Source organism: Nerophis lumbriciformis, linkage group LG16 (genome assembly GCF_033978685.3).
Source record: "Nerophis lumbriciformis linkage group LG16, RoL_Nlum_v2.1, whole genome shotgun sequence".
Taxonomy (NCBI): Eukaryota; Metazoa; Chordata; class Actinopteri; order Syngnathiformes; family Syngnathidae; genus Nerophis; species Nerophis lumbriciformis.
Window position 1 is genome coordinate 44,164,599 of NC_084563.2, and position 25,148 is coordinate 44,189,746.

General features: G+C 40.5%; 1 protein-coding gene across 1 annotated transcript in view; it reads right to left on the reverse strand.

The window, feature by feature from the left end:
• The window catches only part of LOC133617283 (potassium voltage-gated channel subfamily KQT member 5-like), a 323,477-nt gene that overhangs the window by 58,778 nt on the left and 239,551 nt on the right, over nucleotides 1–25,148 (reverse strand). Inside the window, exons 6-9 of the mRNA XM_061977202.2 lie at nucleotides 24,449–24,574; nucleotides 15,321–15,431; nucleotides 8,967–9,062; nucleotides 1,263–1,357 (exon numbers count right to left, since the gene is read on the reverse strand). Of these exons, the coding sequence (XP_061833186.1) occupies nucleotides 1,263–1,357; nucleotides 8,967–9,062; nucleotides 15,321–15,431; nucleotides 24,449–24,574 (428 nt within the window). The remainder of the gene's footprint in view (nucleotides 1–1,262; nucleotides 1,358–8,966; nucleotides 9,063–15,320; nucleotides 15,432–24,448; nucleotides 24,575–25,148) is intronic.

Consider the following 25,148-nt stretch of genomic DNA (forward strand, 5'->3'; position numbering starts at 1 on the left):
CCACTTCAAATCATCAAAATTAAATGAAATAAACATTTGAATGCATCAGTCTGTGTGCAATGAATAAATATAATGTACAAGTTACACCTTTTGAATGCAATTACTGAAATAAATCAAGTTTTTCAAAATATTCAAATTTACTGGCTTTTGCCTGTATGTATGTATGTATATATATATATATATATATATATACACACACACACAGTACAGGCCAAAAGATTGGACACACTTTCTCATTCAATGTGTTTTCTTTATTTTCATGACTATTTACATTGTAGATTGTCACTGAAGGCATCAAAACTATGAATGAAAATAAGAGGAGTTATGTACTTAACAAAAAAAAAAGGTGCAATAACTGAAAACATGTTTTATATTCTAATTTCTTCAAAAACTACTGCTTTGCACACTCTTGGCATTCTCTCGATGAGCTTCAAGAAATGGTTTTCACTACACAGGTGTCATAGTTTTGATGCCTTCGGTGACAATCTACAATGTAAATAGTCATTAAAATAAAGAACAATTGAAATGAGAAGGTGTGTCCAAACTTTTGGCCTGTACTGTATACATCCCCCTGTAATGATATATACAGTATATACTAAATATATGAATATTTAGTATTTTGTGAGCCTGTAATTTGTGCCAAAGGTGTTCTTCAAGTTTATTGATATTTAGTACATAACTTATTTTGCCATGTCTACTTTTATCACAAAAATATATTTTTTTTTTCGTCTGAAACTTGTATTGTAAACACACTTTTTGGTTAAAAAAAATTGGATGATTTACAACAGACAACATCACACAAGTAACCCAGCAGGCACAAGACATGAACTGGTTGAAATAGGTTCTTGAGACAACATGCTTTTTGACGACGTTTAATCAACTATTTAAATTTGGTCATTTCCCAACCAACAATGTGGATGTCTAAGTTTACAAATACAACTATGTTCTGACCCTGAATTTTGGTCATTTCGAAATCAATATTCTCTAACGCTAATACGACATTGAAACAACATGCTTTTTGACGGCGTTTATTCAATGTTAGCTTGTTGACGCTGATTTGACCATTGAAATTTGGTCATTTCCCAACCAAAAACGTGGACGTCGAAGTTTACAAACACAACTATTTTGCTACGTCGTTTTAAAGTCGATTTTAAAGATCAATCAACGTCGTATCAATGTCTTGTGCCCGCTGGGAAGGTATAGCAAATGACAGGTAAATGAAGTCAAAAAGCAGGCACCACAGATGCCGTAGTTTTACCTACTTTGTGGGGCTGCAGGTATGCAAGGCCTTCAAGTGAGGTTTCCAGGTAGCGATGGAAACCGAGTGTTCGTCGGCCGCATAACTACGCCAAACACACTGCATGCAGAATAAACACAACCAAGGAGAGGAAAAGAGTACAAAAAGATCCGTAAATATGACGACAATTTTAAAACAAGGGTCAGAATACAGTAAATGTGGAAAGGGGTAAACGCAGTCTGGTACAAAATAGGAATGAATAGGAAAATGGTATGAGGAATAGGGGGAAGGGGAAAGGTAGGAAAAAGAAGAATACATGATAGGAGATAAAGGAGGGTGGGTGTAACATTGGAAGAAGATGGCCAAGCAGAAGAAGTATGAAGCCTATGGAGAAATGCTAGTAGTGTTTCCCATAAATTATTTGTCATGAGAATAATTCATACAAATAAAAAGGTGATTGGTTATTGAAAAGGGGGGGGGGGTGCACAGATAAGACAATATAACCAAACTAGATGAGGCAATTCCTGAAGGAATTGCGTGTGATTGGTCAAATGCTGGAGTTGAACTGAAATCCTGGAATTGTTTTTACAAACCCCGTTTCCATATGAGTTGGGAAATTGTGTTAGATGTAAATATAAACGGAATACAATGATTTGCAAATCCTTTTCAACCCATATTCAGTTGAATATGCTACAAAGACAAGATATTTGATGTTCAAACTCATAAACTTTATTTTTTTTGCAAATAATAATTAACTTAGAATTTCATGGCTGCAACACGTGCCAAAGTAGTTGGAAAAGGGCATGTTCACCACTGTGTTACATCGCCTTTTTTTTTTAACAAAACTCAATAAACAATTGGGAACTGAGGAAACTAATTGTTGAAGCTTTGAAAGTGGAATTATATCCCATTCTTGTTTTATGTAGAGCTTCAGTCGTTCAACAGTCCGGGGTCTCCGCTGTCGTATTTTACGCTTCATAATGTGCCACACATTTTCGATGGGAGACAGGTCTGGACTGCAGGCGGACTAGGAAAGTACCCGCACTCTTTTTTTACGAAGCCGCGCTGTTGCAACCCGTGCTGAATGTGGCTTGGCATTGTCTTGCTGAAATAAGCAGGCGCTTAGATGGCAGCATATGTTTCTCCAAAACCTGTATGTACCTTTCAGCATTAATGGTGCCTTCACAGATGTGTAAGTTACCCATGCCTTGGGCACTAATACACCCCCATACCATCACAGATGCTGGCTTTTCAACTTTGCGTCGATAACAGTCTGGATGGTTCACTTCCCCTTTGGTCCGGATGACACGATGTCGAATATTTCCAAAAACAATTTGAAATGTGGACTCGTCAGACCACAGAACACTTTTCCACTTTGCATCAGTCCATCTTAGATGATCTCGGGCCCAGAGAAGCCGGCGGCGTTTCTGGATGTTGTTGATAAATGGCTTGCACTTGCATAGTAGAGCTTTAACTTGCACTTACAGATAAATAAAATAAATACTTGACTTTCAGTGAATTCTAGCTATATATATATATATATATATATATATATATATATATATGTATATACACAAACCCTGTTTCCATATGAGTTGGGAAATTGTGTTAGATATAAATATAAACGGAATACAATGATTTGCAAATCATTTTCAACCCATATTCAGTTGAATATGCTACAAAGACAACATATTTGATGTTCAAACTGATAAACATTTTTTTTTTTTTGCTAATAATCATTAACTTTAGAATTTGATGCCAGCAACACGTGACAAAGAAGTTGGGAAAGGTGGCAATAAATACTGATAAAGTTGAGGAATGCTCATCAAACACTTATTGGGAACAGGTGGGTGCTATGATTGGGTATAAAAACAGCTTCCCAAAAAATGCTCAGTCTTTCACAAGAAAAGATGGGGCGAGGTACACCCCTTTGTCCACAACTGCGTGAGCAAATAGTCAAACAGTTTAAGAACAACGTTTCTCAAACTGCAATTGCAAGGAATTTAGGGATTTCAACATCTACGGTCCATAATATCATCAAAAGGTTCAGAGAATCTGGAGAAATCACTCCACGTAAGCGGCATGGCCGGAAACCAACATTGAATGACCGTGACCTTCGATCCCTCAGACGGCACTGTATCAAAAACCGACATCAATCTCTAAAGGATATCACCACATGGGCTCAGGAACACTTCAGAAAACCACTGTCACTAAATACAGTTGGTCGCTACATCTGTAAGTGCAAGTTAAAGCTCTACTATGCAAAGTGAAAGCCATTTATCAACAACATCCAGAAACGCCGCCAGCTTCTCTGGGCCCGAGATCATCTAAGATGGACTCATGCAAAGTGGAAAAGTGTTCTGTGGTCTGACGAGTCCACATTTCAAATTGTTTTTGGAAATATTCGACATCGTGTCATCCAGACCAAAGGGGAAGCGAACCATCCAGACTGTTATCGACGCAAAGTTCAAAAGCCAGCATCTGTGATGGTATGGGGGTGTATTAGTGCCCAAGGCATGGGTAACTTACACATCTGTGAAAGCACGATACATACAGGTTTTGGAACAACATATGCTGCCATCTAAGCGCCATCTTTTTCATGGACGCCCCTGCTTATTTCAGCAAGACAATGCCAAGCCACATTCAGCACGTGTTACAACAGCGTGGCTTCGTAAAAAAAAAGAGTGCCGGTACTTTCCTAGCCCGCCTACAGTCCAGACCTGTCTTCCATCGAAAATGTGTGGCGCATTATGAAGCGTAAAATACGACAGCGGAGACCCCGGACTGTTGAACGACTGAAGCTCTACATAAAACATGAATGGGAAAGAATTCCACTTTCAAAGCTTCAACAATTAGTTTTTTCAGTTCCCAATTGTTTATTGAGTGTTGTTAAAAGAAAAGGTGATGTAACACAGTGGTGAACATGCCCTTTCCCAACTACTTTGGCACGTGTTGCAGCCATGAAATTCTAAGTTAATTATTATTTGAAAAAAAAAAAAAAGTTTATGAGTTTGAACATCAAATATCTTGTCTTTGTAGTGCATTCAATAATATGGGTTGAAAATGATTTGCAAATCATTGTATTCCGTTTATATTTACATCTAACACAATTTCCCAACTCATATGGAAACGGGGTTTATAGTAATCATTTTCTGCGCATGCGTACAAGGTCGCGTTGCGCCGGCGGACGGAGGGGTCAGAGGGTCTTAAACGATGGCATTGTGTGTGTGTCGACAAGGATAAGGTTAGGTGGGATATACCCTGGATAACCTTAGCCTGCTTCTTGTATAAGCAGCCTTAGGCAACAAGTGCTCAGACTAGATCTATTGACATGAACCGATGAGGTCTGCTCAGATGGGAGGCAAAATGTCTTCTAAGACTAAACTGTCCAGTTGCAATTTATTCAATGCCCTAAAAACTGAGGTAATAGGTTACATGTCCCTTGGCAAGTTTCACTGCAATAAGACGCTTTTGGTAGCCATCCACAAGCTTCTGCTTGAATTTTTGACCACTCCTCTTGACAAAATTGGTGCAGTTCAGCTAAATGTGTTGGTTTTCTGACATGGACTTGTTTCTTCAGCATTGTCCACATAATTCATCTTTCCTCCAGCAGGTCTTATCTTTGTCCATGTGAAGTCAGACGAAACAAAATTTGAGCTGTTTGGCCACAATACCCAGCAATATGTTTGGAGGAGAAAAGGTGAGGCCTTTAATCCCAGGAACACCAGACCTACCGTCAAGCATGGTGGTGGTAGTATTATGCTCTGGGCCTGTCTTGCTGCCAATGGAACTGGTGCTTTGCAGAGAGTAAATGAGACAATGAAAAAGGAGGATTACCTCCAAATTCTTCAGGACAAGCTAAAATCATCAGCCCGGAGGTTGGGTCTTGGGCGCAGTTGGGTGTTCCAACAGGACAATGACCCCAAACACACGTCAAAAGTGGTAAAGGAATGGCTAAATCAGGCTAGAATTAAGGTTTCAGAATGGCCTTCCCAAAGTCCTGACTTAAACATGTGGACAATGCTGAAGAAACAAGTCCATGTCAGAAAACCAACACATTTAGCTGAACTGCACCAATTTTGTCAAGAGGAGTGGTCAAAAATTCAACCAGAAGCTTGCCAGTGTCATGATCCGTGGCCCGGATCATGTGTTTGTTATTTTCTGTTAGTTTTGGACTCCCTTAGTTCCTGTTTTTCTGCATCTTTGAGTTTTTTTTCAGTTACTATGGTTACTTATTATTTCCACCCGCCTCTGATTGGTGTTCGGGAGGCTCACCTGTTTCCCGAGCACTAATCAGAGGCATTATTTAAGCCTGCCTTTGCCCGGTCAGTCAGCCTGGCTTCTTTGTTTGCATTTGCAACAAATTACGTTGGTATTCTGGTTTCCGAGTTTATGATTCCTGTGCTAAATGGTTACCTTAACTTCTATGATGCCTGTGCTAAATGTTACCTTAGCTTCTATGATTCCTGTACTAAATGGTTACCTTAGCTTCTATGATTCCTGTGCTAAATGTTACCTTAGCTTCTATGATTCCTGTACTAAATGGTTACCTTAGCTTCTATGATTCCTGTGCTAAGTGGTTTACCTTAGCTTCTATGATTCCTGTGCTAAATGGTTACCTTAGCTTCTATGATTCATGTGCTAAATGGTTACCTTAGCTTCTATGATTCCTGTGCTAAGTGGTTACCTTAGCTTCTTTGATTCCTGTGCTAAGTGGTTTACCTTAGTTTCTATGATTCCTGTGCTAAATGGTTACCTTAGCTTCTATGATTCCTGTGCTAAATGGTTACCTTAGCTTCTATGATTCCTGTGCTAAATGGTTACCTTAGCTACGATTCCTGTGCTAAGTGGTTATCTTAGCTTCTACGATTCCTGTGCTAAGTGGTTACCTTAGCTTCTATGATTCCTGTGCTAAATGGTTCCCTTAGCTTCTATGATTCCTGTGCTAAATGGTTACCTTAGCTTCTATGATTCCTGTGCTAAATGGTTCCCTTAGCTTCTATGATTCCTGTGCTAAATGGTTACCTTAGCTTCTATGATTCCTGTGCTAAATGGTTCCCTTAGCTTCTATGATTCCTGTGCTAAATGGTTACCTTAGCTTCTATGATTCCTGTGCTAAATGGTTACCTTAGCTTCTATGATGCCTGTGCTAAATGGTTACCTTAGCTTCTATGATTCCTGTTTTAAGTGGTTACCTTAGCTTCTACGATTCCTGTGCTAAGTGGTTAACTTAGCTTCTACGATTCCTGTGCTAAATGGTTACCTTAGCCTCTATGATTCCTGTGCTAAATGATTACCTTAGCTTCTATGATTCCTGTGCTAAATGGTTACCTTAGCTTCTACGATTCCTGTGCTAAATGGTTACCTTAGCTTCTATGATTCCTATGCTAAATGGTTCCGTTAGCTTCTATGATTCCTGTGCTAAATGGCTACCTTAGCTTCTATGATTCCTGTGCTAAATGGTTACCTTAGCTTCTATGATTTCTGTGCTAAATGGTTACCGTAGCTTCTATGATTCCTGTGCTAAATGGTTACCTTAGCTTCTACGATTCCTGTGCTAAATGGTTACCTTAGCTTCTATGATTCCTGTGCTAAATGGTTACCTTAGCTTCTATGATTCCTGTGCTAATTGGTTACCTTAGCTTCTATGATTCCTGTGCTAAGTGGTTACCTTAGCTTCTATGATTCCTGTGCTAAGTGGTTACCTTAGCCTCTATGATTTCTGTGCTAAATGGTTCCCTTAGCTTCTATGATTCCTGTGCTAAATGGTTACCTTAGCTTCTATGATGCCTGTGCTAAATGGTTACCTTAGCTTCTATGATTCCTGTGCTAAATGGTTCCCTTAGCTTCTATGATTCCTGTGCTAAATGGTTACCTTAGCTTCTATGATTCCTGTGCTAAATGGTTACCTTAGCTTCTATGATGCCTGTGCTAAATTATTACCTTAGCTTCTATGATTCCTGTTTTAAGTGGTTACCTTAGCTTCTACGATTCCTGTGCTAAGTGGTTAACTTAGCTTCTACGATTCCTGTGCTAAATGGTTACCTTAGCCTCTATGATTCCTGTGCTAAATGATTACCTTAGCTTCTATGATTCCTGTGCTAAATGGTTACCTTAGCTTCTACGATTCCTGTGCTAAATGGTTACCTTAGCTTCTATGATTCCTATGCTAAATGGTTCCGTTAGCTTCTATGATTCCTGTGCTAAATGGCTACCTTAGCTTCTATGATTCCTGTGCTAAATGGTTACCTTAGCTTCTATGATTTCTGTGCTAAATGGTTACCGTAGCTTCTATGATTCCTGTGCTAAATGGTTACCTTAGCTTCTACGATTCCTGTGCTAAATGGTTACCTTAGCTTCTATGATTCCTGTGCTAAATGGTTACCTTAGCTTCTATGATTCCTGTGCTAATTGGTTACCTTAGCTTCTATGATTCCTGTGCTAAGTGGTTACCTTAGCTTCTATGATTCCTGTGCTAAGTGGTTACCTTAGCCTCTATGATTTCTGTGCTAAATGGTTACCTTAGCTTCCCGTGCGGTCGGCACGCATCCCTTTAGTTGTGTTTTTGTCTGTTTGTATCTACGGTGTAAGATTTATGAGCAATAAATCATCCCCTACCTCACGCTGTCGTCCGGAGTTGTCCGTCTGCATCTGGGAGGAACCCACATGAGACTTGTGGATGGCTACCAAAAAGCGCCTTATTGCGGTGAAACTCGCCAAGGGTCATGTAAGCAAATATTAACATTGCTGTATGTATACTTTTGACCCAGCAGAATTACTCAGATTTTCAGTAGACCCATAATAAATTCATAAAAGACCCAAACTTCATGAATTTTTTTGTGACCAACAAGTATGTGCTCCAATCACTCTGGCCTCCCAAAACCGGTTTCAAATTGAATCGTGGAATATTCGACTATTCTAAAACATCCCTAGTATTCTAGGAAACTTTCAGCTTACGTCCTGAATGATACTCTTTGGCCACATATAGAGTTTTTGCTGTCCCTCATATAGATTTACGTTGTTTTTTTGATGCTATTTGAGGACTTTATATGGTTCAAAGTCGTCAAACAACAGCCGTATAGCAACATTAGCAACAATACCTGATATCAATACTGTTATTTACTTAATTTCAAAGCTACGAACAATGGGAGACCGGGCTTTCTGCTCCGCCGCTCCCAGTCTGCGGAACGCTCTCCCTGACCACCTGAGGGCACCACAGACTGTGGATGTTTTTAAAAAAAGGCTTAAAAACCCTTCTTTTTTTAATTTTAGATATATGCATACTAGTTTTAGCTATTTGGCTGTTCTAGTTTATATTCTTTAAAAAAAAAATTATTATCTTTTAATTGTATTTTATTTTATTTTTTTAATACACTGTAGCCCTTTGAGGTTGTTAACTCAATGTAATGTGCTTTTTATAAATAAAATATATTATTATTATTATTATATTAATTTGTTGGGGCAATAAGGCAATGGGCTGTGCTTAGCCCCGTGAGTCAATTGTCGAAATCATTTTAATACTCTGAAAATGGAGAAAATGGTAACTATGATATCTTTATGAAACCTACTGAAGTCAAAAGTCTACAGTACATTTAAGTCACATAAACAATGGTGGTGGAGTAGAAAGAAAGAAAAAAAAAATCACAAAAACTCAAAATATTGTTTTGAGGAACAGCACTGTTCACGTTGATCACGTGCAATACCATCACGATGAGAGTTTGCACTTTACCTGGATGAGGTAGGCTGCAGGGTTTCTCCTCTTCTCAAAGTGCTTCTGTCTGTGCTGCTCCTGGACCTTCAGAGCAAAACCTGAGCCCAGAATACCCTATTGTGATATCAAAAGGAATAAAAACAGGGAATTGTATGAGTTTGTGCTGAAAATTTAAAGTATCACTGTAAAATCACACAAGGTTTATAATTGAAACTAAGTAAAACACTATATTGCCAAAAGTTTTTGGCCACCCATCCAAATGATAAGAATCAGGTGTCCTAATCACTTGGCCCGGTGTATAAAATCAAGCACTTAGGCATGGAGACTGTTTCTACAAACATTTGTGAAAGAATGGGCCGCTCTCAGTGATTTCCAGCGTGGAACTGTCATAGGATGCCACCTGTGCAACAAATCCAGTCGTGAAATTTCCTCGCTCCTAAATATTCCAATGTCAACTGTCGGCTTTATTATAAGAAAATGGAAGAGTTTGGGAACAACAGCAACTCAGCCACCAAGTGGTAGGCCACATAAACTGACAGAGAGGGGTCAGCGGATGCTGAAGCGCATAGTGCAAAGACTTTCTGCACAGTCAGTTGCTACAGAGCTCCAAACTTCATGTGACCTTCCAATTAGCCCACGTACAGTACGCAGAGAGCTTCATGGAATGGGTTTCAATGGCCGTGCAGCTGCATCTAAGCCATACATCAAGTCCAATGCAGTGGTGTAAAGCACGTCGCCACTGGACTCTAGAGCAGTGGAGACGCCTTCTCTGGAGTGATGAATCACGCTTTTCCATCTGGCAATCTGATGGACCAGTCTGGGTTTGGAGGTTGCCAGGAGAACGCTACATTTCGGACTGCATTGTGCCGAGTGTGAAATTTGGTGGAGGAGTAATCACGGCGTGGGGTTGTTTTTCAGGAGTTGGGCTTGGCCCCTAAGTTCCAGTGAAAGGAACTTTGAATGTTACAGGATACCAAAAAATGTTGGACAATTCCATGCTCCCAACCTTGTGGGAACAGTTTGGAGCGGGCCCCTTCCTCTTCTAACATGACTGTGCACCAGTGCACAAAGCAAGGTCCATAAAGACATGGATGACAGAGTCTGGTGTGGATGAACTTGACTGGCCTGCACAAAGTCCTGACCTGAAGTCGATAGAACACCTTTGGGATGAATTAGAACAGAGACTGAGAGCCAACATCAGTGTGTGACCTCACCAATGCGCTTTTGGGAAGAATGGTGGAAAATTCCTATAAACACACTCCGCAACCTTGTGGACAGCCTACCCAGAAGAGTTGAAGCTGTAATAGCTGCAAAAGGTGGACCCACATCATGTTGAACCCTATGGGTTAGGAATAGGATGGCACTTCAAGTTCATATGTGAGTCAAGGCAGGTGGCCAAATACTTTTGGCAATATAGTGTATATTAAATGAACCCTTGTCCTTCCTTTTAATATGTAACTGTGTCGATGAGCAAGAGCACCCTGAAATCTTGAAGAAAAACCTTACCATTGTGCTCCGTTAGATTGAAGCTTAAGGTGTTTACTCAAAAGGTGGATTTCTCTGATTTTCCATCTGGTTGTTACAAAGAGCTAATGAACAATCAAAGACACCCTTTGACACATTGTGACAACCAACCCCCATTAAGAGGACGGGTGTCATTGGGGTGACCGTTTGGTTGTCATGTTTTTTTTTAATGGTCTTCAATAGAAAAAGGCAAAATAAACCTTTGATTTAATTGAATTTAATAAATTATATTTAATTGCACTAACAAGTTGATATAAAATCTCATGCATCTTGACACAATGAGCAAGTAACATGAGCAGGAAACATATCTTAGAGGCTAAAATACGGTATGGTCACATGTAGAGATGTCCGATAATATCGGCCGATAAATGCGTTAAAATGTAATATCGGAAATCATCGGTATCGTTTTTTTTTATCATCGGTATCGATTTATTTATTTATTTTTAATTAAATCAACATAAAAAACACAAGATACACTTACAATTAGTGCACCAACCCAAAAAACATCCCTCCCCCATTTACACTCATTCACACAAAAGGGTTGTTTCTTTAACAGTTAATTTTACTAATGTTCATTAATTACTAGTTTCTATGTAACTATTTTTATATTGTTTTACTTTCTTTTTTATTTAAGAATTTTTTTTAAATTTATCTTATTTTATTTTATTAATTTTTTTAAGAAGTACCTTATCTTCACCATACCTGGTTGTCCAAATTAGGCATAATAATGTGTTAATTCCACGACTGTATATATCGGTTGATATCGGTATCGGTAATTAAAGACAATATCGGAATATCGGTTATCGACAAAAAGCCATTATTGGACATCCCTAGTCACATGTGTCATGTTTTAGCTTGTTGTGTTGTTGTTTGCAATGATGCTTAGTTTGCACATACAAAAAAAATGTTCTTAAACAATTACATAGCTCTCTGGTGTCACACATCCCAAATAGTCAAATAACATTGAAAATTTGCCCGAGAGAAAAACGTACATTGAGTAAACTGATGTTTCTGAACGATTAGTTCTAGTACCAACAACAATCTGGATGTTGCATTATTATCATTATTATTATTATTATTTTAGCCTTTAGGCCAGCCTCCAGTATATGTTGTATGTATGAATGTATGATACATGACAACCAAAAAAATGAATGTGGTGAACCACTAGAGATGTCCGATAGTGGCTTTTTTGCCGATATCCGATATTCCGATATTGTCCAACTCTTAATTACCAATACCGATATCAACCGAAACCGATATATGTTGTAATGCCCCGCTGGATGCATTAAACAATGTAACAAGGTTTTCCAAAATAAATCTAGTCAAATTATGGAAAAAAATGCCAACATGGCACTGCCATATTTATTATTGAAGTCACAAAGTGCATTATATTTTTTTTTAACATGCCTCAAAACAGCAGCTTGGAATTTGGGACATGCTCTCCCTGAGAGAGCATGAGGAGGTTGAGGTGGGGGTAGGGGGGGAGGGGATAGCAGGGGGTGTATATTGTAGCATCCCGGAAGAGTTAGTGCTGCAAGGGATTCTGGGTATTTGTTCCATTGTGTTTAAGTTGTGTTACGGTGTGGATGTTCTCCCAAAATGTGTTTGTCATTCTTGTTTGGTGTGGGTTCACAGTGTGGCGCATATTTGTAACAGTGTTAAACTTGTTTATACGGCCACCCTCAGTGTGACCTGTATGGCTATTGACCAAGTATGCTTGCATTCACTTGTGTGTGTGAAAAGTCGAAGATATTATGTGATTGGGCCGGCACGCAAAGGCAGTGCCTTTAAGGTTTATTGGCGCTCTGTACGTCTCCCTACGTCCGGCGTTTTAAAAAGTCATACATTTTACTTTTTGAAACCGATACCGATCATTTTGAAACTGATACCGAAAATTTCCGATATTACATTTTAAAGCATTTATCGGCCGATAATATCGGCAGTCCGATATTATCGGACATCTCTATGAACAACCCTGAATGGAATTTCTTGCGAGCATCATGGGCAACAACTATGTCAAAATAGTTATCTCGTTAATAACTTAAACCAGGGGTCCTAAAACTTTTTGACACGGCGGCCACATTGGCTTAAAATAATTTCATACTTAGTTGTATATATATATATATATATATATATATATATATATATATATATATATATATATATATATATATGTGTGTATATATATATATATATATATATATATATATATATATATATATATATATATATATATATATATATATATACCGTATTTTTCGGACTATAAGTCGCAGTTTTTTTCATAGTTTGGCCGAGCTCCAGTGCGATTTTTATATGTTTTTTTCCTTCTTTATTATGCATTTTTGGCAGGTGCGACTTATACTCCGGTGCGACTTATACTCCGAAAAATACGGTACATATACAGGTAAAAGCCAGTAAATTAGAATATTTTGAAAAACTTGATTTATTTCAGTAATTGCATTCAAAAGGTGTAACTTGTACATTATATTTATTCATTGCACACAGACTGATGCATTCAAATGTTTATTTCATTTAATTTTGATGATTTGAAGTGGCAACAAATGAAAATCCAAAATTCCGTGTGTCACAAAATTAGAATATTACTTAAGGCTAATACAAAAAAGGGATTTTTAGAAATGTTGGCCAACTGAAAAGTATGAAAATGAAAAATATGAGCATGTACAATACTCAATACTTGGTTGGAGCTCCTTTTGCCTCAATTACTGCGTTAATGCGGCGTGGCATGGAGTCGATGAGTTTCTGGCACTGCTCAGGTGTTATGAGAGCCCAGGTTGCTCTGATAGTGGCCTTCAACTCTTCTGCGTTTTTGGGTCTGGCATTCTGCATCTTCCTCTTCACAATACCCCACAGATTTTCTATGGGGCTAAGGTCAGGGGAGTTGGCGGGCCAATTTAGAACAGAAATACCATGGTCCGTAAACCAGGCACGGGTAGATTTTGCGCTGTGTGCAGGCGCCAAGTCCTGTTGGAACTTGAAATCTCCATCTCCATAGAGCAGGTCAGCAGCAGGAAGCATGAAGTGCTCTAAAACTTGCTGGTAGACGGCTGCGTTGACCCTGGATCTCAGGAAACAGAGTGGACCGACACCAGCAGATGACATGGCACCCCAAACCATCACTGATGGTGGAAACTTTACACTAGACTTCAGGCAACGTGGATCCTGTGCCTCTCCTGTCTTCCTCCAGACTCTGGGACCTCGATTTCCAAAGGAAATGCAAAATTTGCATGGTTGGGTGATGGTTTGGGGTGCCATGTCATCTGCTGGTGTCGGTCCACTCTGTTTCCTGAGATCCAGGGTCAACGCAGCCGTCTACCAGCAAGTTTTAGAGCACTTCATGCTTCCTGCTGCTGACCTGCTCTATGGAGATGGAGATTTCAAGTTCCAACAGGACTTGGCGCCTGCACACAGCGCAAAATCTACCCGTGCCTGGTTTACGGACCATGGTATTTCTGTTCTAAATTGGCCCGCCAACTCCCCTGACCTTAGCCCCATAGAAAATCTGTGGGGTATTGTGAAAAGGAAGATGCAGAATGCCAGACCCAAAAACGCAGAAGAGTTGAAGGCCACTATCAGAGCAACCTGGGCTCTCATAACACCTGAGCAGTGCCAGAAACTCATCGACTCCATGCCACGCCGCATTAACGCAGTAATTGAGGCAAAAGGAGCTCCAACCAAGTATTGAGTATTGTACATGCTCATATTTTTCATTTTCATACTTTTCAGTTGGCCAACATTTCTAAAAATCCCTTTTTTGTATTAGCCTTAAGTAATATTCTAATTTTGTGACACACGGAATTTTGGATTTTCATTTGTTGCCACTTCAAATCATCAAAATTAAATGAAATAAACATTTGAATGCATCAGTCTGTGTGCAATGAATAAATATAATGTACAAGTTACACCTTTTGAATGCAATTACTGAAATAAATCAAGTTTTTCAAAATATTCTAATTTACTGGCTTTTACCTGTATATAGTACAGGCCCAAAGTTTGGACACGCCCACTCATTTCAATGCGTTTTCTTTAATTTCATAACTATTTACATTGTAGATTGTCACTGAAGGCATCAAAACTATGACACCTGTGGAGTGAAAACCATTTCAGGTGACTACCTCTTTAAGCTCATCGAGAGAATGCCAAGAGTGTGCAAAGCAGTAATCAGAGCAAAGGGTGGCTATTTTGAAGAAACTGGAATATAAAACATGTTTTTTGTTAAGTACATAACTTCACATGTGTTCACTCATAGTTTTGATGCCTTCAGTGACAATCTACAATGTAAATAGTCATGAAAATACATTGAAGGAGGTGTGTCCAAACTTTTGGCCTGTACTGTATATATATTGTTATTATTATTTTAGGCTGTAATTTGGGGAACTATTTCTGTTTTTCCCTTCAAACTTTTTAAGAGTGAAAATTGTTTTTGAGCATTGATCCCAATTCCGTAAATTCCCCTAAATTGGATATACGGCGCCGAAAAATACAATAAAAGTGACAACAACCAAAGTGAAAACCCCCACCATACAGTACAATATATTTAGCAAATTAAATTAAAAAAATTTGGATGAGATTATTCTTCTTTACAATAAGTATTCCTGTTACTATGTTTCATGGTTATGATCGGCTCACATTAATTAATTACAAACATTTAGGGCCGTAAAAATAAGACCATTTGCCATTCATCACAAGAGCAATTTCTTTACACTATCCACACATTGAAACTGCAGGCTATAATGTGTTTTTATACCGTAATATATGGTGATGTTTTCTTAAAAAATATTGCATTGTAATAATTAGGCAGTATTGCCCACACCTAATAGCACTTACTGCTGGCAAGGCAAAGAACGAGATGCCGAGCAGTGCAAACCCTGCAGACAGCATCCGTCCTGTCCAAGTCTTTGGTGTCTTGTCCCCGTAGCCAATGGTTGTTAGGGTGATCTGTGGAAAATAAAGTAATCCTCCATTTAAGTAACACATCTCAGTAATCAAACACATTAAATAATACATGCATCCTTGGAAGCATAATGAAATATGAATGTGGTACAAACCCTGTTTCCATATGAGTTGGGAAATTGTGCTAGATGTAAATATAAACGGAATACAAATCCTTTTCAACCCATATTCAGTTGAATGCACTACAAAGACAAGATATTTGATGTTCAAACTCATAAACTTTATTTTTTTTTTGCAAATAATAATTAACTTATAATTTCATGGCTGCAACACGTGCCAAAGTAGTTGGGAAAGGGCATGTTCACCACTGTGTTACATGGCCTTTCCTTTTAACAACACTCAGTAAACGTTTGGGAACTGAGGAGACACATTTTTGAAGCTTCTCAGGTGGAATTCTTTCCCATTCTTGCTTGATGTACAGCTTAAGTTGTTCAACAGTCCGGGGGTCTCCGTTGTGGTATTTTAGGCTTCATAATGCGCCACACATTTTCAATGGGAGACAGGTCTGGACTACAGGCAGGCCAGTCTAGTATCCGCACTCTTTTACTATGAAGCCACGTTGATGTAACACGTGGCCTGGCATTGTCTTGCTGAAATAAGCAGGGGTGTCCATGGTAACGTTGCTTGGATGGCAACATATGTTGCTCCAAAACCTGTATGTACCTTTCAGCATTAATGGCGCCTTCACAGATGTGTAAGTTACCCATGTCTTGGGCACTAATACACCCCCATACCATCACACATGCTGGCTTTTCAACTTTGCGCCTATAGCAAGCCGGATAGTTCTTTTCCTCTTTGGTCCGGAGGACACGACGTCCACAGTTTCCAAAAACAATTTGAATTGTGGACTCGTCAGACCACAGAACACTTTTCCACTTTGTATCAGTCCATTTTAGATGAGCTCAGGCCCAGCGAAGCCGACGACGTTTCTGGGTGTTGTTGATAAACGGTTTTCGCCTTGCATAGGAGAGTTTTAACTTGCACTTACAGATGTAGCGACCAACTGTAGTTACTGGCAGTGGGTTTCTGAAGTGTTCCTGAGCCCATGTGGTGATATCCTTTACACACTGATGTCGCTTGTTGATGCAGTACAGCCTGAGGGATCGAAGGTCACGGGCTTAGCCGCTTACGTGCAGTGATTTCTCCAGATTCTCTGAACCCTTTGATGATATTACGAACCGTAGATGTTGAAATCCCTAAATTCCTTGCAATAGCTGGTTGAGAAAGGTTTTTCTTAAACTGTTCAACAATTTGCTCACGCATTTGTTGACAAAGTGGTGACCCTCGCCCCATCCTTGTTTGTGAATGACTGAGAATTTCATGGAATTTACTTTTATACCCAATCATGGCACCCACCTGTTCCCAATTAGCCTGTTCACCTGTGGGATGTTCCAAATAAGTGTTTGATGAGCATTCCTCAACTTTATCAGTATTTATTGCCACCTTTCCCAACTTCTTTGTCACGTGTTGCTGGCATCAAATTCTAAAGTTAATGATTATTTGCAAAAAAAAAATGTTTATCAGTTTGAACATCAAATATGTTGTCTTTGTAGCATATTCAACTGAATATGGGTTGAAAATGATTTGCAAATCATTGTATTCCGTTTATATTTATATCTAACACAATTTCCCAACTCATATGGAAACAGGGTTTGTACATGTTGAGGCGCTCATCTCTCGTCAGTTCTCCAGTTATGTATGAAAAGTGTCTAAAATACAACCATGTATCACTAAGTGCCACTTGCATAATGACACAGGTATTTTGTTTCATAAGCTAAACATAGATATACATACAGTCGTGGTCAAAAGTTGACATACACTTGTAAAGAACATAATGTCATGGCTGTCTTGAGTTTCCAATCATTTCTACAACTCCTATTTTTTTGTGATAGAGTGATTGGAGCACATTCATGAAGTTTGGTTCTTTTAAGAATTTATTATGGGTCTACTGAAAATGTGAGCAAATGTGCTGGGTATGGCGTCACATTAGTGCCAAAAATCCGAGCGCATAAAAACTGTTATCGCGCGCTGATTCTCCACTTCGTGCGCGCGCGTGGTACCTTTTTGCGCGCGCGCGGTGCCTTCTGCGCGCGCGCCGTCTCGGTCTGTGCGCTCTCTGTGTACTCCTGGCATCTCTCCTCGCGCTGTCGTGTTTCTTTTTGGCACTTTGGGGGCGGGTATGCTTAGAAGGCCCCTCCTTTCTGATTGGCTGTGAGCATTTTTCATATGACCAATCATTCTCCAGCGTAGCAACGTTGTAGCCATCTTACCTCGGACATCTAGCCTCAATCATTACATTGATGTCAATGGTACATGTACTAATTAAATTACCATAACTTGCTCGATTTTCGACCAATTTACAAACGGTTTGCCTTGTTACAAATCTTATTACATGTAGATATGACATAGGATGCTGTACCTGTTGAAATTGCCTCTTTCGCTTAAAAAAAAAAAAAACACTTAATTGTGCAACATAGTTGTGTAGGGTCAGTGTTAGTCAGTTCTCTGATTATTTTAAACTGTTTCAGAATACATTATTAAAAGGCTATTTTTAACATTTTAAAAACAAAATTCAAAGATTATTTCATTAATTTTATGGCTGAATCAAAAGAAATTCCATAAATTAGGAAACAAATGTTCTAGAAGAAGTGAAAATATAAAATAATGTTATTGCTGGTGGACCAGGTCTGGCTGAAAGATGTGATTATGGTGTTTGTTGTATTATTATTTATTTGGGTCACATTTTGTATTACCCTGTATTGTGTTTATGTGGTATGAAATAACCTTCATCAGCGCGCGACATGTTTTTATCCACTTCTTCCTCCGTAAATCTTGATACATATTGACGATGACCCGCCCTGATATACTTCTGATTGGCTCTGAGCATTTTTCGCCTGACCAATCAGAAAGAAGGGGCCGTCTACGCATACCCGCCCCCAAAGTGCCAAAACGAAAACATGACAGCGCACAGACCGAGACGGCGCGCGCGCAAAAAGGCACCACGCGCACGCAGAAAGGCACCGTGTGCGCGCAAAACGGCACCACGTGCGCGCAAAAGGGTGTCGCGCGCGCGCGCACGAAGTGGAGAATCAGCGCGCGATAACAGTTTTTATGCGCTCGGATTTTTGGCACTAATGTGACGCCATAGCTGGGTCAACAGTATACATACAGCAATGTTAATATTTGCTTACATGTCCCTTGGCAAGTTTCACTGCAAAAAGACGCTTTTGGTAGCCATCCACAAGCTTCTGCTTGAATTTTTGACCACTCCTCTTGACAAAATTGGTGCAATTGCGCAAAATGTGTTGGTTTTCTGACATGGACTTGTTTCTTCAGCATTGTCCACATGTTTAAGTCAGGATTTTGGGAAGGCCATTCTAAAACCTTCATTCTAGCCTGATTTAGCCATTCCTTTACCACTTTTGACGTGTGTTTGGGGTCATTGTCCTGTTGGAACACCCAACTGCGCCCAAGACCCAACCTCTGGGTTGATGATTTTAGGTTGTCCTGAAGAATTTGGAGGTAATCCTCCTTTTTCATTGTCCCATTTACTCCCTGTAAAGCACCAGTTCCATTGGCAGAAAAACAGGCCCAGAGCATAATACTACCACCACCATGCTTGACGGTAGGATTGGTGTTCCTAGGATTAAAGGCTTCACTGTTTCTCCTCCAAATATATTGCTGGGTATTGTGGCCAAACATTTAAATTTTTGTTTCATCTGACCACATAACTTTCCCCCTGAAGGTCTTATCTTTGTCCATGTGATGTCAGATGAAACAAAAATTGACAACACTATCACAAAAAAATAAGAGTTGTAGAAATGATTGGAAACTCAAGACAGCCATGACATTATGTTCTTTACAAGTGAATGTAAACGTTTGACCACGACTGTAAGTGATTTGGCCCACTTACAATGAAAATAACAAAATAATATTGTACTAGTTTGCACTAGTATTGTATGTCTGGGAGGGGATTTCAATTTATAAAGAATTTGTACCCCTTTTTAGAGATCACATTTTGTTCCCCTTAAAACAGGGGTCGGCAACCCAAAATGTTGAAAGAGCCATATTGGACCAAAAATACAAAAAAAAAATCTGTCTGGAGCCGCAAAAAATTAAAAGCCATATTACATACAGATAGTGTGTCATGAGATATAAATTGAATTAATATGACTTAAAGGAAACTAAATCAGCTCAAATATAGCTACAAATGAGGCATTATGATGCAATATGTACATATAGCTAGCCTAAATAGCATGTTAGCATCGATTAGCTTGCAGTCATGCAGTGACCAAATATGTCTGATTAGCACTCCACACAAGTCAATAACATCAACAAAACTCACCTTTCATGCACAACCTTAAAAGTTTGGTGGACAAAATGAGACAGAAAAAGAAGTGGCATAAAACACTAGAAAGTCGGAGAAAGTTATACATGTAAACAAACTAAGGTGAGTTCAAGGACCGCCAAAATTAGTAGGACAAAACGGCGCTCACCAAATACTCGAATCAGTGAAGCATGTTTAATATAAACAGTGTGCTTTATGACAATTAGGGAGGTTTGTGTCATGTTTGTCCTCCTACAGAAACCATATTAAAACAAAAAATAGATTTTTTCCTCCTCATCTTTTTCCATTTTTCATACATTTCTGAAAAAGCTCCAGAGAGCCACTAGGGCGGCGCTAAAGATGCGGCGCTAAAGATGTGGCTCTAGAGCCGCGGGTTGCCGACTCCTGCCTTAAAACATTCTCATGTTGCACAATGAGATGTAAACATGGCATACAGTGTACATTTTTGTAACTTTCTCTGTGTAAAATATATATTTTTATTAGCATTTCTGCAATCTGGTAACAGTAACATTTCATTATCCATAAAATTAGTAGAATAAGCAGACATCTGATTGAGGAGTCATAGTGTAACGACCTCGCATGTACACTTTGAGTGGCGTTGGAGTTGTCGGACTTTTTTTTGTGGCCATAAACGCATCAGTGGTTAAGTGCCACTGATGTTGATATGACAGATGACAAAGGGTTGATTTGAGCCTGGTTGTCAAGTTTTGTTTTAGATTTACTCATGTTTTTGGTGCGGTTACGTCCAAATACAAAGAGTTTTGCTTCAAAAAATTGATTGATGGAATTGATGTCCTCTTTAAAGCGTGTCGACAGACGTTACAATGATTGAACACTGTTGATGAACAATGTTTTATCTGTTGTCACCTGCATTGCATTGCAAAATCCTACAGAACAAACAGTTCCGTGTTTATTTTGTTTTGAGTGGCATAGATTTGCCGTGAGCAGAGGACGTTTAAGCCAGCGTTTTTCAACCTTTTTTGAGGCAAGGTGCATTTTTATTCCATTTAAAAATACGAAGGCACACCACCTGCAGAAAACGTTAAAAAATGATACTCCACTCCAGGTCGTCGTGTCTTATTTTGAGTTTGTTGGTGTTTTTCTGTGCTTTAGTTCCTGTCTTGCGCTGTTATTTTGGTGGCCCTTCCTGTTTTGTTGGTGTTTTCCTGTAGCAGTTTCATGTCGTCCTTAGCAAGCGAGGCTATTTACGTTGTTGCTATCCTTCTTTGTGTGGACATTGTTGATTGTCACGTCATGTATGGACGCACTTTGTGGACGCCGTAAGTTTTTGCTGTCGTCCAGCATTCTGTTTCTGTTTACTTTGTAGCCAGTTCAGTTTTACTTTCGTTCTGCATAGCCATTGCCTTTTCTTTTCCCTTTCCCTTTTGTTCATTTTTGGTTTAAGCATTACATACCTGTTTACCTGCACACTGCCTCCCGCTGCGGTCTGCATATCGGGATCACAACAAACCATCCTCGTCTCACCCGACACATTCCGACTTTTACAAAGCAATTAACTACCTGCTGCCACCTACTGATGTAATAGTGTGATGTTGTTGCGCTATATTCTGAACTAGACAGGGTGTTATGTTTTATTTTGAAGAACCGGATGTCCGTCTTTGCTGTTTTTTCGGTTGTTTACTTCCTCTTCCTTCGGACTTTTGAGTTGGAAGGTATTAGTTCTTCAATGCTCCGTGTTTCTTCATATTGTAAATAATCTTCCTAAACGTTTCTAAATACTTTCAAAGTTAACACAATAATGTTGTGGGTATAAGTGATGTGTCGTTTTAAGTTATTTTTCTGCACAATTTTATTAATTAGGAAGTAGAGCGTCGACTGTGTGAATTGTTTGGTCGCATTTACGCATGGTATTTACACCACACAGGAGCAGAAATCGGTCCGCCAGAAAGCTGAGACCTGTGTGTGTGTTTTGTGTTTCCAACACAGGTTACCAATAAATAATGAAACGACGGCATGGTGAAGTGTCTTTTATTTAAAAAACTACACAACGCAGAATAAGACTCACTACACTGACATGGCGTATTTGTTAGAATAATTATGTGTAAGTTATCACACAACTCTTATGCTTAAAGGCCGTTGCTATATCCATCCATCCATCTTCTTCCGCTTATTCGAGGTCGGGTCGCGGGGGCAGCAGCCTAAGCAGGGAAGCCCAGACTTTCCTCTCCCCAGCCACTTCGTCCAGCTCTTCCCGGGGGATCCCGAGGCGTTCCCAGGCCAGCCGGGAGACATAGTCTTCCCAACGTGACTTGGGTCTTCCCCGTGGCCTCCTACCGGTTGGACGTGCCCTAAACACCTCCCGAGGGAGGCGTTCGGGTGGCATCCTGACCAGATGCCCGAACCACCTCATCTGGCTCCTCTTGATGTGGAGGAGCAGTGGCTTTACTTTGAGCTCCATCCGGATGGCAGAGCTTCTCACCCTATCTCTAAGGGAGAGCCTCGTCACCCGGCGGAGGAAACTCGCTTCGGCCGCCTGTACCTGTGATCTTGTCCTTTCGGTCATAACCCAAAGCTCATGACCATAGGTGAGGATGGGAATGTAGATCGACCGGTAAATCGAGAGCTTTGCCTTCCGGCTCAGCTTCTTCTTCACCACAACAGATCGATACAGCGTCCGCATTACTGAAGACGCCGCACCGATCCGCCTGTCGATCTCACGATCCACTCTTTCCTCACTCGTGAACAAGACTCCTAGGTACTTGAACTCCTCCACTTGGGGCAGGGTCTCCTCCCCAACCCGGAGATGGCATAACACCCTTTTCCGGGCGAGAACCATGGACTCGGACTTGGAGGTGCTGATTCTCATCCCAGTCGCTTCACACTCGGCTGCGAACCGATCCAGTGAGAGCTGAAGATCCTGGCCAGATGAAGCCATCAGGACCACATCTTCTGCAAAAAGCAGAGACCTAATCCTGCAGCCACCAAACCGGATCCCCTCAACGCCTTGACTGCGCCTAGAAATTCTGTCCATAAAAGTTATGAACAGAATCGGTGACAAAGGGCAGCCTTGGCGGACTCCAACCCTCACTGGAAACGTGTCCGACTTACTGCCGGCAATGCGGACCAAGCTCTGACACTGATCGTACAGGGAACGGACAGCCACAATCAGACAGTCCAATACCCCATACTCTCTGAGCACTCCCCACACGACCTCCCGAGGGACACGGTCGAATGCCTTCTCCAAGTCCACAAAGCACATGTAGACTGGTTGGGCAAACTCCCATGCACCCTCAAGGACCCTGCCGAGAGTATAGAGCTGGTCCACAGTTCCAGGACCAGGACGAAAACCACACTGTTCCTCCTGAATCCGAGGTTCGACTATCCGGCGTAGCCTCCTCTCCAGTACACCTGAATAGACCTTACCGGGAAGGCTGAGGAGTGTGATCCCACGATAGTTGGAACACACCCTCCGGTTGCCCCTCTTAAAGAGAGGAACCACCACCCCGGTCTGCCAATCCAGAGGTACCGCCCCCGATGTCCACGCGATGCTGCCGTTGCTATAGTTATTATCAATTGTGCTGAAGTTGTACTTTTCTATCTCCGCAAAGGGACAACTTGCAATCTTGGATTGCAGTCGTCTCTTATCAGTGTTTGTGTCCGGAACATCGAGTACCGTGACGCAGACAAAGCAGAGACAGGGCAATATCACGGGTGTCGGCACATTTGCATTTCTGAATAATCATATATCGTGTCTAACTGGGGCTTCCTTTAGAAGCAGCCGCAGTGATGTAACCCGGGACCTCTCAAATAAATAGAGGAGCACGTGGGACTGGACCATAGAGTGTGGTGGGAGATTGTAACAGAGTGCGCAGCCCCAAACGTCTCTCCTCATTGAGCCAAATTGAACTCTGTCTCTGCATGATTCCTTGCTTCTCGTCTCACCCGACACATTCCGACTTTTACAAAGCAATTAACTACCTGCTGCCACCTACTGACATGGAGTATTTGTTAGAATAATGATGTGCAAGTTATCACACAACTCTTATGCTTAAAAGGCCGTTGCTATAGTTATTATCAATTGTGCTGAAGTTGTACTTTTCTATCTGTGCAAAGGGACAACTTGCAACCTTGGATTGCAGTCATCTCTTATCAGTGTTTGTGTCCGGAACATCGAGTACCGTGACGCAGACAAAGCAGAGACAGGGCGATCTGATTTCTGAATAATCATATATCGTGTCTAACTGGGGCTGCTGAAATTACCCCCCTTTCCTTCAGAAGCAGCCTCAGTGATGTAACCAGGGACCTCCGTTATAGCATGGTGGGAGATTGTAACTGCTTACTCAGCATATATGTCATCTAAAGAACTTGGGATTGACCAGTAACTTAGATTCCCTTGGAGGAAGAACTGGTCCGCCCCAAACCTCTCTCCTCATTGAGCCAAATTGAACTCTGTCTCTGCATGATTCCTTGCTTCTTGTCTGTTTAATAGATGTCATCGGTGTTTGAACGTGACAGTATTACGTGGCTACCCTGCCGAGTTTTACTGACATGAAAATCGCGCATCACGTCCAAACACGGGGGCAATGAGAGCCATGGACGTCGGGTCCGCCGTGGAATTCCTGCCCTGCCCACAATTACCATCTTTGTATAGAACCCTGCGAACAGTCACAACAGTTACTTCACCAAAACTCACCGTGCCCCACCACAGGGCGTCTGCATACGTGGCAAACTCCTTGTTGAACTTATTCTCCACCAGGTAGACGAGGAATGAAGAAAATATGAGGACCAAGAAGCCAATGTACCAGGCGGTGACAAGTTCCTGCGGACAGAGACAGTTTTAACGTACGGTCGTTTGGCACCATTCAGGTTACACGTTTCATATATTTTATTACACAAATTGTAATCCCGCACTCCATCCAGCTGTATAATCACTCGCCATACAGCAGGATTTGTTATATAATGTATGTATTATATAAAAATATAATATGATATAAAAATATAATTTTTTGGGTTCATTGAAGTTAGCTAATTAGGGACCGCAATGTCCCTTTGGGACAGAGGACCCTATTGTATTTTGTGCGTTTTATAATTATTAATATTATTCCGCCACCTCTTTGAGCTCTAATTTGACCCCCTTTACATTCTTCAAAACTCACCATATTTGACACACACATCAGGACTGGCAAAAATTGCCATCTAATAAAAAAAACCAAACCCCAAAACTTAAAATTGCGCTCTAGCGCTTCCTAAGAAGGAAACACAGACACAACTGCCTGTAACTTCCAGTATGAATGTCGTAGCGACATGAAACAAAAACCTCTATGTAGGTCTCACTTAGACCTAGATTTCATACCATAACAACCTTGAGCTAAAATCGGAAGGTGGCAATTCCC